At 37.4% G+C, this 14,497-nt stretch overlaps 2 protein-coding genes across 2 annotated transcripts in view; one reads left to right on the top strand and one right to left on the bottom strand.

Moving 5' to 3' along the window:
- Positions 1 to 14,497, bottom strand: part of LOC133765717 (transmembrane protease serine 11C-like) — a 69,397-nt gene that overhangs the window by 38,590 nt on the left and 16,310 nt on the right. The window contains exon 3 of the mRNA XM_062199257.1: positions 14,026 to 14,144. Coding sequence (XP_062055241.1) covers positions 14,026 to 14,144 — 119 coding nt within the window. The remainder of the gene's footprint in view (positions 1 to 14,025; positions 14,145 to 14,497) is intronic.
- On the top strand, positions 1,013 to 1,630 carry LOC133765716 (ADP-ribosylation factor-like protein 1). The gene has a single exon (XM_062199256.1). It carries the CDS (start codon positions 1,095 to 1,097, stop codon positions 1,587 to 1,589), a length of 495 nt encoding a protein of 164 aa, XP_062055240.1. The 5' UTR covers positions 1,013 to 1,094; the 3' UTR covers positions 1,590 to 1,630.

Raw genomic sequence — 14,497 nt, 5'->3', positions numbered from 1 at the left:
GTGTCTTATGTTTAATTTTTTTCATTTTAAATTTTCACTTTGGAAAACTTCAAATATATATAATAGCATAAGGAATAGTAACATGCATCTATTACACAGCTTGAGTTATTACCAGTAGATTCCCTTCTGCTCCTCTCTGTCTCACAGGAGTTAAATGATTCCTTAGCATCATCCAATTTAGAGTCTTAAAACTTTGCCAGGTCAAGGGGAATAGCATGGTAGGGCAGAATATTCAAAGGATCACTGAGTTTGTTTTTCTTCTATGTGTAACCTTTTATTGAATATAAATGCCATGAAACCTAATAGAAATGTTCCCTGAATGAGAAGTTTTTGTACTATATTTTTGTACTATGTCAGGCCTCTTTAATGCTTGTACTGCAAATCTAATTTTCGCATGTTTTCAATTACATGCTTTTGTAAATTCAAAGTGGGGTACATGGAAATCTTACGGAAAAATTTTTTGTAACAATCACTGTACCCCTGACTGCCTAACCTAACAGATGATTTCCTACAGTTGGACCTTTACACATCTCTAGTCAGTCAGTTTTGTTCTTGTTGCTTTTACTCTGGCAGAGACAGGCTTTATAAGCCTGTTTTTTTCCTTCTCCAAAGGAATTGGAATGTGCTTATTTAGTCAGTAAATATCTTTTGAAGTACAACTATGAACAAGATTAGTGGTTTAATGAAGAAAACAGATAACAGAGAAAGAAATAACTATAAATATGATAATGTGAAATATTATTGATATAAAGAATGTAAAATAATGAGATGTAGTATGTAAGTTCTCAAGTTAAGCCTCTTTGAAGAACTGACATTTGAAACCTGAAAGATGTAAAATTGACAATTAAGAGAAGATGGAGAGGAGTCCAACGTGGAAGTTCCTGGCGCAGCAGGCTTTTGTGGAATACGCCTCGGAGCAGCAAACCAAGGCCCAGGCGAGCGGAGGCGGCGCCGCCAAGTCGCTGCTGAAGCTGGGGCCTGTCTCAAACGATCGGCGAGTACAGACAGGCGGTTCATCATGGGTGACTTTTTCTCAAGTATTTTTTCCAGTCTTTTTGGAACCCGGAAAATGAGGATTTTAATTTTGGGACCAGATGGAGCAGGAAAAAACCACAATTTTGTATAGATTACAGGTTGGAGAAGTGGTTACCACCATTCCTACCATTGGACTTCATGTAGAGACAGTGACGTACAAAAACCTTAAATTCCACGTCCGGGATTTAGGAGGACAGGCAAGTATCAGGCCATACTGGAGATGTTACTATTTAAACACAGATGCAGTCATTTATGTAGTGGACAGTTGTGACCGAGACCGAACTGGAATTTCCAAATCAGAATTAGTTGCTATGTTGGAGGAAGAAGAGCTGAGAAAAGCCATTTTAGTGGTATTTGCAAATAAGCAGGCCATGGAGCCCGCCATGGAGCAGGCCATGGAGCAGGCCGTGACTCCCTCAGAGATGGCAAATTCACTTGGGTTACCTGCCTTAAAGGATTGCAAGTGGCAAATATTCAAAACATCAGCAACCAAAGGCACTGGCCTGGATGAGGCCATGCAACGGTTAGTTGAAACATTAAAAAGCAGACAGTAATTCATTCACAGCAGGTCCTCTGAAACGAAGGCTACTTCACCTATCTCTGGAAACAGTCAAGTGTGCCTCACACTACTAAGTGTTGTAACTGTATGATTGTTGGCACACCCTGAACTGACTGCGATGTTTGTAATAAAGGTAAAAAATTTTATTTGGTTGGAAGCGTAACTTGATTGAATCACTTGGAGTTCTGTATAATGTAAAATATTCTTTCCTTGCTTTCATGTGTTAAGATATATATTCTGTTTGTATGGAATCCTTATTCAGATACAGTCCTACTAAATACACTCTTATTGGGGAAAAAATCCTCCTATTTTTGAATTAGTGGTTGCAGCTTTTTTGTATAAACACTAACAAATAAATTCAGATTTTTTTCCCCCTTAAAAGGAATTAAGTCTACCCAAAAATGATAGATTAAGTAGGCTTGGGACATAGGATGTATTATAGTCTTCATTTGCTTAACTGATGTCTTGAAGCTGTTTTGTTTAAAAGCTTTTGATTATGGGCTTGAATATTATTTTGGTGGTGGACTTTTCTGTAATTGTCATTTTATAGTACTTTATAGTTAGAAAAGTTCACCCACATTGACCTTGCGGATTTGTACAGGAACACTGGGAAGCAGGTGGGATGGGCTGCATTGTCTTCAGTGTGTGGATGTGGACCCAGGGTTCTGATAGGTTGGCTTGTTCAAGGCCACCTGCTAATAAGTTGAGAAAAGGGCTTTAAGTAAGACTTTTAGGTCAGAAACTTGGGCCATAAGTTATAGTACATAGTCCTAAAAATGTCAACATTGATAAAACAACCTAACTCTTAAATAAAATTATGCTAAAATAGTCACAGTATATTCTAAACAATGTCTACATTACTTGTACATACTAGCAGAAGTGATGCATATTAAAGCAGAAAATTCATATTAAAGGAAATGTTTTAAAAAATCTGTTTTAAGCAGCATTTTAAAAAATGCTTTTACTATATTTCATTCCTTTTACCTGTGATTGGACATGTAAATTTGGTTAAAAGTCAAAATCTTACTGGTTCTATAGGAGAAAATTACACATTCTTGGTTTTCAAGATTGCTTTCGGGGTCGGCATTGTGGTGTAGCTGGTTAAGCCTCTGCCTCCAATGCCAGCATCCCGTATGGGCACTGATTCGAGTCCTACCTGTTTCACTTTTGATCTAGTTCCCTGCTGATAAGCCTGGGAAAGCAGTGGAACCTGCCACCCACATGGGAGACTTGGATAAATTTTCCTTACTATTGGCTTCTACCTGACCCAGCCCTGGCCATCTGGGGATAAACCAGTGGATGGAAGCTCTGTCACTCTCTGTTTCTCCCTCAAACTGTAATTTTGTCTTTTAAATTTGTTTTTCAAATTAGGCCTTCTGCTAGGCTATGAGTTTAAAAAACAATTTATGTGTTAAGGAACTTTCCAAACTACCAAGTCCACTCCATTGCAGGATCAGCAATGTGACAAGAGTAAATACAGTTCTGAGTAATTACTGAAGGGGGCTAAGTTTTTTTTTTTTTCTTTCTTTCTTTTTCATTCTGGACAAATAGCATTTCAAAAGTTAATGCTGGCAAAGAGAATAATTGCATTGTGCCCCGCAAACCTCAGGAACACTAGAAGTTCATTTCCTGGCTCTCACTGCCCTTGCGGATGGAGCATTCTCTCTGCTCAAATGAAAGCAGCTTTCTCTTTTCATCTGTGGGATTCTAAGAAAACTCCTTGCCCAATCCCCAGCACCCATTCCTGATTTGGTCCCCCCCCCCTCCCCCGTGGGCACTAGAATTTTCAGTACTACTGCTACTCTTGATTTCAGAGACTTTCTCATTATGTCATCAGTGTCTGGAATAGTGTAGTGCCTGGCACATTGGGCCATTTAAGGATGTGTTCACAACTGACAGGATGTGTATTTTTCAGCTAGAAAGATAGTACCCCTACAATTTATACTTGTGTTCCTCCTGGTCAATGGCACAGGCTAGGACAAGCTAGATCAAGAAAACAAGCTCACTTATGAGCAACAAAGTAGCTACTCCCTAGCAATTCAGGAGCACTGAAAAATCTCAAGTATAGGGAAGTAAGGACTTGGCAGGCAGGCAGATGCACTCCCAGAAGGCACATGGTTCTTGCTTTCTTGAATTGTGATGGCATGCAGCGTCCCAGAGGTCAGGACTTTGGTGATCCTGATCCCTCTGGTTTGTCACAAAGTATTGGATGGGATAGCATGTACATTTATTTAATGGGGCTTAGATTATAAGGTCTTTGTCTAGCAGAAAACAGCTGCATAGGTAGGTTACCAGGATTTGAATGCTGATATTTAACAAAAGCAAGACAAAAAGGAAATCTGAATGCTGTTTTGTGAGAAGTCTGAAAATGGGAAAGGCACCAAACTTGATATTAGAACATGAATTCTGGGTTTAAATGCTCACCACTTCAGCTTCTTTTCTGTAAAACAAGACCTGGACAAATGATACTAAAGGTTTTGTTGAGTGAGCTCTAACATTTTATAACTCTGGTTGGTAGCTGTACTGTGTCATGTGATTCTGCTATAAAGAGGAAGTGGCAGAATTGTTATCTGAATACCTGCGATGGACTTTAACCGTGGAAATGTAAACTGTGAGGGCAGGGACCATCTTATTTACTGTTAGTGTCCCTGGCATCTAATGTGATGTACCTGGCACAAAGTAAATCAATAAATATGAATTAAAAACAAAAAATAGAGAAGATGGAAGAAACAAGCAAGAATATTAGGTAAGAATGAGATGGATATATATGAAGGAGAAAAATAAAGCTATGATCCAAGTAAAGTAAGCAAGGGAGAAAGTGCATAAGTTAAAGTTTTCCAAGTAGGGAGGGATAAGATTAGAGGGCTTGCAGAAAATGATAAGAAGTTTAGATCTTATTTCTAAATAGAGTGCATGGAGGGATTCTGGAAAGATGATGAGTAAATTGTACCATATTTTTCTTCCATTCGCAATTCCAATATATCTGCTTAACCTGGAGACACATAGATTAGACATTATAGGAGTCAAGGAAGCAAGGAACTTTCTCTCCAATGGATCAGGCAAGAACCTAGAAATTAGTCTGAGAATCTTGTGCAAATAAATAATTACATGGGGCTTTGAGAGTAGCTTTTTGTGGATAACCAGAATAAAATTGACATGAACTTAGATGAGAGGGTTTCTGTGGCCCTGCAGAGGCCAAAAAGGATTTGGGAAGGAGGAAGAGGATGAAGTTTCATTTCTTCTGAGGTTGGGCTAATGCAGTGGATAGAAAATAGAAAGCCAGAAGAAATTTTCTGAGGTTTTAGTATGGAGAAACAAAATGCCTGCTGCCTGACTTTCAGCCTATAAGACTTAAGAACATCTTGCCTTCCATCATGTGAGTCCATAGACAAGTGGCCCAAATAAGCCCATAAAGAAAACTGATAATGCAAATAAAGGAGCATACCAGGCAGATCCAAACAGTACTTCAGGAGGAAACAGATACCAACTCAAAAAACAATGTCAAACAAGCACACAAGAATTTTCAGAAACAGCACCTCCCTACCCCTAAGACTATTTGGTGCTGAAACATAATTTTAAAGCTTAAAAATTCAATATGGCAGATTGATTTAAAAACATCCTGCTAATTTTTAAAATTTTTGAGAGGCACACACACACACACACGCACACACAGAGGGAGAGAGGAATCAAGCAAGCTTTTGTTTGCTGATTCCCTCCACAAATGCTTGCAATAGCCAGGGCTGGGCCAGGACAAAGCTAGAAGTCCAGAATTCAATCCAGGTCTCCCACATGGGTAGCAAGGACTCAAGTACTTGAGCCATACCTGCCCAGGTTACACATTAGCAGGAGCTAGAATCAGGAGCTGAGGCTGGACTTGAACCCAGGTGCTCCATCATGGGCTATGGTCATTCCAAGCAGCATCTTAACAACTAGGCCAAACATCTGCCCTGTCAGGTTGATTTTATTGGGTGACGTCATCAAGATGGCTTACTAGAGGAGCCTGGAGCTCTTCTCTCCATAAGAAATGACCAAAAATAAAGAAAAAAAAAGCCAGCTGTTTCTTCAGAATATTTGAGGAAAAGCTGCAGAGTGTAGTGAGAATGTGACAGTTACATCTTAGAGCATGGAGATACATAACATTGTAAAAAAAGAACTAAGTACATGACATTTACTTTTCTGTTTCTCAAAGTCAATCCTGAACCAAGAATGACTTTGCTGGGCAGGGAAAAGGTAGGCAAGAGACCCCTGGCTGTCTGAACTCATGCTATGGATACCTGAAGCATTTGCTGATGGAGAATCCTGCAGACTTCATAAGCCCTAAGCCATTTGGAAAGCCACTGGGTCACCTCACTGCTGCATTGCACTGGAGGAAGAGCTCACCTTATGTTGTGTAATCCCCCACTGATGATCCCACTGCACAATGCCATCTTGAGAGCCCCCCACTCACCCAGTGAAATTTCTTGGCATATTTAACCTAACAAAATTGAACTGCGCAGACCTGGAAAAATTTAGGAGACCAAAAACAAGTAATGAGTTAGTACTAAAAAGTCTCCCAATAAAGAAAAGCCAAGACTGGATGGCCTCATTGCTACGTGGCTACATAACCAAACCTTTAAAAGCTGTCTTTTTTTAATAGAGAGAAGACAGGTGTTCTCCCCCCCACCCCCGTCACACACACACACACACACACATACACACACACAGAGCTTTTATCTGCAGGTTCATACCCTAAATGCCATAATAACCTGGACTAGACTGGGCTGGAGTTGAGAGTTTGGATCTCAATCCAGGTCTCCCATCTGAGTGGCAGAGACCTACCTACTTGAGCTATCACCATCTGCCTCCCAGAATCTGCAGCAAAAGCAAAAGTTAGAAAATTTTTCAAACTTAGAAGCTTCTGTACATGAAAGGAAATGATCAAAAGAGTGAAAATATAACCTTACAGAATGGGAGAAAATATTTCAAACCATTCATCTCACAAATGATTAATATCTAGAATATATAACTGACTCAAAGAATCCAACAGCAGCAAAATAAAAAATTGGAGAACCCCCTAAAGACTTAAATAAGATATGACTAAATGACCTGAATCGATGTTTCCCACAAGAAGACATGCCAGAGGCTAACAAGTATAGGAAAAAGGGCTCAAAATCACTAATCATCAAGGAAATGCAATTCAAAACCACAATGAAATATCATTTCATTGAATGATGAATGATGTACTTTAATTTTTATTTTTCAAAGATCACTTTAGCTACTGTGCAGAATACAGATTATAGGGAGATTATATAGGAAGCAAAGCAACCAATTAGGAAGTGGTTTTAATATCTGCTAGAAAAATGCCCACCCCCATTAGTTTAAGGGTTAAGGTTGAACAGCTGGGTTGATTTGGATCTTATTGAGATAACTAGGATTGGAGAAGGAATTAATCTTGAGGTGAGGACCATGAGTTATCTTTTAAGGGTCATCAATGTAGTTGGCTTTAAATGGTGGTTTTAGATAAGATAGTTGTAGGTAAAACATAGCTACAAAGAAAAAGTTTGGAGAGAGATGGAGAAGGGAGGATCAGCTTGGGACAATGTCATGGAGACTTCCTGTATTTAGGGTTCTGTATATATCAAGGAATCTACAAAGATAACAGGGAAAGCAGCTAGTGAAGAGGAAGAAAACCTAGAGAGAGGATAATATAGAAACCCACAAAAGAAAAGGTTCAAGGAGGGAAGGAGAGTAAGGATGAGAGTTTCAAGGAACAAGTGAGCATCAGATTTGACAACAGTGTAGTCTTTGGTGAGTTTAGTGAGATGGAGAGAAAGGGAATCCCAGTTGGATTGAATTAGGGAGATAAAGAGGTGGAAACAAGAGGTATACCAGATTTTCAACAAAGTTTTGAGAAGAGAAACAGGGAAATGAGGTTGCAGAAGAACATGCAACTTAAAAGATGTTTTTAGAAGATAAGTATGTGAACAAGTTAACTGGCATCTTTGATGAAAAGACTGTGAAATATGGTGGTGCATTTTAGGAGAGCTTAAGTGTTATGGTGTCTTATTTCCTAAGAGAAACAGAGAATCCTATGGAAAAATAGAATAATATATTTTGAATACGGTTAGCAGTGACTGGACTTTTGTCTTTGAAGAAATAATTGGTCAGTAAGGTACAGAGAACATACTATTTTAATAGATGTGCTGCCGAAGTGAACACCAAGGTACATACTTACAACTACAAGGAATAGGCATGACAGAATTATATTGTTCTATGTGTGTTTGGAGACAGAGTGCAGTTGATAATAGTAGATTCAGGAAAATTCCAGCTTGAAAAGAATCTTTAACATAATTGTATCCAGTTTTATCCTTCAAATAAGTAAACAGAATCTTGTCCATGCTAACTATTTGCAATATCAAGTGGTTTTGCCAAGTATACAAGCAATATCACTTTCTAAATTTTAAAGATAGTTCTGTGTCACAACACTACTTATTGGATATGAAATGGAATTTTTATCATAAATTGAAGGCTTATACAGATTGACAGTTTAATTTAGACAGAATTTTGATGTGATTAAAATAATGAGTATTTCATTTCAGGAACATATATTTCTCTCTATTATTCTTTTACTTCTTCAGTTATGTATTACAGTTTTATTCATATAGATTTTGTATAATTTGTTTTTTTTTGTATTTTGTTATTTTGTTACTATTACATAGTACTTAATAAAAATTTTATATTTTGTTATTTTTAGCAATTAATCTTAAGAAAGCTATTATAGATTGATTTTATGTTTGGCCAGCTTACAAAACTCTCCTACAGATTATAGATATTTTTCCATCAGTTTCGTGGATATTTTGAGTATATTAGGATACTTCAAAAATTACAAGAGAGGAAGGCAGGCTAAAAGTTAGCCTTAATGGTTAGGATGCACGTTAACAATGAAAGAGTGAGGGAGAGGGAGAGGAAGGTAGGGGAGAGACGGGTAGGAGGGAGAGAGAAAGAGAGAGAGAGAATCATTATATTCTTAGAATAATGTCTATGAACTACATCAAATCTGTTCTCCTTGTTTTAATTCCATATTAATATAAGAATTGGTGAGAATTTTGTTATAGTAATTATCATGCATTTACTGTGACCCTGTGATTCTATTGTATAACTTTCAAAATAAAATTTAAAAAAATGATGCCCACACCCACTTTGGAGTACCTGGGTTCAGTTTTTGTCTCTAACTTCTGACTGTAGCTTCCTGCTAATATAGACCTGGGGAGACAGTAGTAAAGGTTCAAATAATTGGGTTACTGCTGCTCATGTGGGAGTTCTGTATTGAGTGCCCATCCTCTTAATTTTGGCCTAGCCCAAAATAACCACAGCAGTGGCTGGGAGCTGTTTGTCTATCTTTTATGTCTCTCTGCCTCTCAGATAGATAATAAAAGTTCAATATGTAAATGGAAAGTGGTATTAAAGGTTTTTTATTTCATGTAAGATTTTTTGAAGTTTGCATATTTTTTCAGTAATATGATTATTTATGGTACTAAAATCACCTATGGGTCATTGCAATAGTTACCAAATGAAGAAGACTTAAGTACCAATGAATCTATGTTTTTAAGAAATAGAAACCATGGACAGCACCATGGCTCACTTGGTTAAACCTACGCCTGTGGCACCAGCATCCCATATGAGCACAGAGTTCTCGTCTCGGTTGCTCCTCTTCTAGTCCTGCTCTCTGCTGTGTCCCAGGAGGGTAGTGGAGGATGGCCCAGGTGCTTGGGCCCTGCACCCTCATGGCAGACCATGAGGAAGCACCTGGCTCCTGGCTTCGGATTGGCACAGCGCCGGCTGTAGCAGCCATTTGAGGAGTGAACCAATGGAAGGAAGACCTTTCTCTCTGTCTCTCTCTCTCACTGTCTATAACTCTACCTGTCAAAAAAAAAAAAACCACAAAAAAACAAAAAAAAAAACCCAAAAAAACAAAAACAAAAACCCCAGAAACCTTATGAATCTAGAAGTGTGGTTATATAGAGAAACAACAAAAATACAAGAGATTGTCCTTTGAAAATTTTCAAAATAAAGTACAAGTTCTAAAGATCTAACTACCACATGAGAGAGGAGAAAATTTTTTTGGAATATAATTGTAATCACTTCTCTCAATAATTTCTCTTTCCTAAAGCATAACACTTTATTTATTTTTTAAGACTTTAGTGTACGGCCAGCATCAAGGCTCACTAGGCTAATCTTCCTGCGGTGCCGGCACCCTAGGTTCTAGTCCCGGTTGGGGCGCCAGATTCTGTCCTGGTTGCTCCTCTTCCAGTCCAGCTCTATGCTGTGGCCTGCGAGTGCAGTGGAGAATGGCCCAGGTCCTTGGGCCCTGCACCCACATGGGAGACTAGGAGGAGGCACCTGGCTCCTGGCTTCGGATCAGCGCAGCACGCCGGCGGCAACGTGCCAGCCCTAGCAGCCACTTAGGGGGTGAACCAACAGAAATGGAATACCTTTCTTTTTCTCTCTCTCTCTCTCACTGTCTAACTCTGCGTGTCAAAGAAAAAAAAAAAAAGACTTTAGTGTAGTAACATAGTGTTGTTTAAGATATTCCTCTCTAGCTAATTTTTTTTTATATAAGCAATCCAGATATTTAGAATTACTGTCACAAATGTATGGGAATTTTTTGTTTTTTAAGTTTTAAAAGGTTTTCAGAGTTAGGGAGAAAATTAGACAGAGAGAGAGAGAGAGAGAGAGAGAGAGAAGAAGGGAGGGGAAGGGAGAGGAGGAGGGAGGGGAGAAGAAGGGAGAGAGAGGGGAGGAGAGGGGAGGGAAGGAGAGAGAGGTGAGGAGGGGAGAGGAGAGGAGGGAGGAGAGAGGAGAGAAGGGAAGAGGAGAGAGAAAAAGAAAGAAGCAGTTGGGGCCGGCGCTGTGGCGCAGTGCGTTAATGCCCTGGCCTGAAGCGCTGGCATCCCATATGAATGCTGGTTCGAGACCCGGCTGCTCCACTTCTGATCCAGCTCTCTGCTATGGCCTGGGAAAGCAGTAGAAGATGGCCCAAGTCCTTGTGCCCCTGAACACACATGGGAGACCCGGAAGAAGCTCCTGGCTCCTGGCTTCAGATCAGCGCAGCTCCAACCGTTGTGGCTAATTGGGGAGTGAACCGGCGGATGGAAGACATCTCTCTATCTCTCTGCCTCTCCTCTCTCTGTGTAATTCTGACTTTCAAATAAATAAATAATTTTTTTTTTAAAGAAAGGAGCAGTTTTCATCCCCTTGTTCACTCCTCAATTCTCACAATGCATAGGGCTGGACCAGGACTGAATCTGAGAGCTGGGAACTCATTTAGGTATCCCTTGTGCTCGGCAGGAATCCAATTACTCGAACCTTCTCTGCTGCATCCCAAGGATTAAACGGCTGGACCCAAGAATTGAACCCATACATGAGTGTTGATATCTTGAATATGTAGTTTATTTATCTATATTTGTTTTCCAGTTATGGAAAGGAAAATCATCAGTAATTTTTATAAGGTATCTTCAAATCACTTTAAATACAAATTATAGCTCTATAATGTTGATTCCATTTTTGTTAAACCTTGGATCTTAATTCCTTTATGGATGGAAACCTGGTGAAAATGATTTTCATTAAGTCAGCTAAACATTTTGTTTTAAACATATCCTGGACCAGAGAGTAATGTTTGAATTTTCAGCCATCTTGGAATTCATATGTTAGATTTCTTATACATTTTGAGGAGCATGCAATTCAATGAACACTAACATATTTTTTCCTCAAACTGAAATACTGCCAATATGTATTAGATGGAAAAGAAAGGACTGAATATTGTCATTTACTATATTGTCTTTATAAATTTATATATATTTCTACCTCTGATGTACTCCACAGATAATATACCATTTGCTAGTTTGTCTCAAAGAGAGGCATATATGAAAAGATGCATATATTTCTAGCGAGTTCAGGTTAGCTCAATGGAAAATTTATGAGACAAATGTTCTGGTCGTTTAGTGACCTAAAATGCTTCCTATTTTAAACCCTCTGGTAAATGGCTTGGTTTATAAGCTTCACTGGCCAATTGTAGTCCTGGCAATCTTGTTATTTTTTGCATATATCTCTTTGGTCATCTGTAACCCAACACATTTATAAGTGAAAACTGCATCGATTTTGGTTAAACATTTTGGAATATTTGCCCAGTCATATGAAATTTATGTAAGTTAAGGTCTGCTCAAGATTTTACAAAATCTGTATGCTCTTAAATTTTAGGACCATAGTCATAGAGTAGAAGCATCTTTGTAGTATGTCTGTGAATACATTAACTTCAAAATGGTTGTTTTGCCATAAGGAAAAATGGCATAGGATCAGTACTTAAAGTTAGTAAAACTATTATTATTAAAGTCCTTGTCACTCCTCAATATTAGTATTTCTATTCACTTTAATTGGATAGAATTTCTGCTGGAGAGCTACATATAAATAAGGAAAGATCAAGATTTCTTGAGTTTTCTATTAGAAAACCACATATCTAAAGTATGAAAATCTTTCCTATATTAAGACCTATCATTTGTAGTTAAAAGATGTCATTCATAGTAATATAACATATCCAATTTCTTTGCTTTTTTTAAAGTATGAGTCATCACAAGAATTGCATGATGGAAATTTGCAGAAATAAATATGTAGATTGTAGGTTTTCTAATGATGACTAACAGGTAGGTTTGTCTAATGATTCACATCTTCCCAGGTACATATTATTATTACTAGTGTTGTACTTAGGAATGTCATGTATGATAATAACTATAATACATAAAGCATCATTGTGCTCAATGAAAATAGATAGGCATGTAGGAGCAGGCACTCAGACACATGTAAATGGAAAAAAGTATGAGAAATATATAGTGAGTGGCTTAATATCAGTGAATTAGAAACTAGGAATGAGAACTGCTAAAGAAGCTTGAAGGAAGATGTTGGTACTGATGGTTGATCAACAAGGATATTATGGTAATTGATCGGACTGATAGAGTATTCATTTGTGGGATAAACATAGGCTAGTTGATTTGAATGGATGTGTAAATTTATAGCACAAAAGGAAATTTCGTAGTATCAGCATTTTTGGAGCTGTTCTAAAATTATATTTGTACATTAATTTTGTTATTTACATATAGTTCATTAAGGCCATTAATAATGTTTCTGTTTTAGGTAATTCTAAGGCTTTTTAGGGCTTATAAAATTCCAAGATTTCTGTTTAGGCTATGACACATTTCATCTTATGTAATATTTACAGCAACCCTATTAGTTAGATATTTGTGATCTTATTTTTAGTTGGAGAAACTAAGGTGCCAGGGAATTAAGCATCACCTTGTCTAAGATCATAAGGCTGGTAAGTGCCTAAGTTTAGGATTGAACAAGGATTCTAAGTTCAAAGCCTATTTCTTATTATGTTATCTTGCTCTCTTGTCTTTTCCTTTTCATCACAAAGCTAAGCCTGGGAATTTTCTGCCTCCATAATGCTTAGTAAAAATGGTAACAAACACACCAGGAATATCAATGACTTTGAGTTTATTAAAGTTGGGAGACAGTGGGATGTGATAGAACGATCACAGCTTTAATCAGTACAGGTGCTCCTGTAGCTGTGTGGTCATATGTATGCATGGGGAAATGGAAGATGGATGATACTACCACTGATCTTGACAACATTTGGACTGGTTGTAGAGTTACTTAAGTTAATTTTAGTAGTGTCTGATAATGGAAGTTTATATATAAAATACAGTTAAGATTTTGCATTGAATTTCTATTCAGGTAAATGTTAAGAGAAAGTATACTCTTAAGCAAGTGTTTTGTAGTCTTCATAGAACACTAAGGAGCTCAAAGATGGTTTTTGATTTGGGCCATGTACCCTGTTTCAGATTGGTCATTCCTATTCCTTGAAGGACTACCTAGTATCAAAAGCAGAAACAGTATGACCTTAATAATTCATCTTGGAGGTGGGATATCTGAGGGTACTTCACAATGTTCGTGGAGAAATGGCATTAAAAAAATAAGTTTACCATGGTGCAAAAATGTTTGAAACTCCAGCATGTTTTTTACATAATATGTATTTTCAGTGAAAATTTTGAAGACTTCTATATATGGATTTTTTACATGCATTGAAAGAAACTTATTTTTCATTTCATTTTCCATGAGCTTTTTGAAGTACTCTCATATTTATATTCCTTTATTTGTTCAATTGGAATAATGGACTATCTAATATGTCAGGCATTTCCTGGGTGTTCTTGAAATGTACCCCTCTTACATTATTTTTTTCCTATAAATGTTTGCAAACTGACTTAATGAAAGGGCTGACTATCCTAATCTGGAACCAAGGTACAATTAGAAAATTGTTTCCAACTTTGAATGTGATGATTAAGGTTCAGAAACGTCTAAGAATATGCCATTTAAAGGACAATGCACAGAACATTTCAACTTACCAATGATACTATTTTTTTATTTAGGCTTCTATATTCATCTGAATATGGTTTTTCAAATTTGCTGTCATAGTCAATGTTGTTGACTTTAAAGCTGGCATGATAATAGAAAGGTGTCTTCCCTGAGAAGAAAAAAGAAAAAAATAGTGATCATTTTGTGCATTGCACAGCCATTTTCACTCTAAGAATATCATGCGAAATGGGATAATCTGATGAAATTTTTTTAACTTAAATACTCTGGATGCCCATTGGTTGTCAAAATCGTTTTGACAGAGGAATGTTAATAAAATTATAAGGTTACCCAAGAATGTATTCAGAGTTTTTAGTGTAAAATTTTAATGTGCTCTCTCTCAAGTTTGGGCAATATTTAAACAGATATGTTATTATGAAAATAAATTATATTAAAGTATAGATAATTATCGTAGACTTTGCAATCATCACAGATTATGTCTTAGGAAAATCAGTGAAGTCAGAA

This window comes from Lepus europaeus, chromosome 8, assembly GCF_033115175.1.
Source record: "Lepus europaeus isolate LE1 chromosome 8, mLepTim1.pri, whole genome shotgun sequence".
In the NCBI taxonomy this organism is placed as follows: Eukaryota; Metazoa; Chordata; class Mammalia; order Lagomorpha; family Leporidae; genus Lepus; species Lepus europaeus.
The sequence above is the reverse complement of the archived record's forward strand: the minus strand, read 5'-3'. Positions and strand labels throughout refer to the sequence as shown.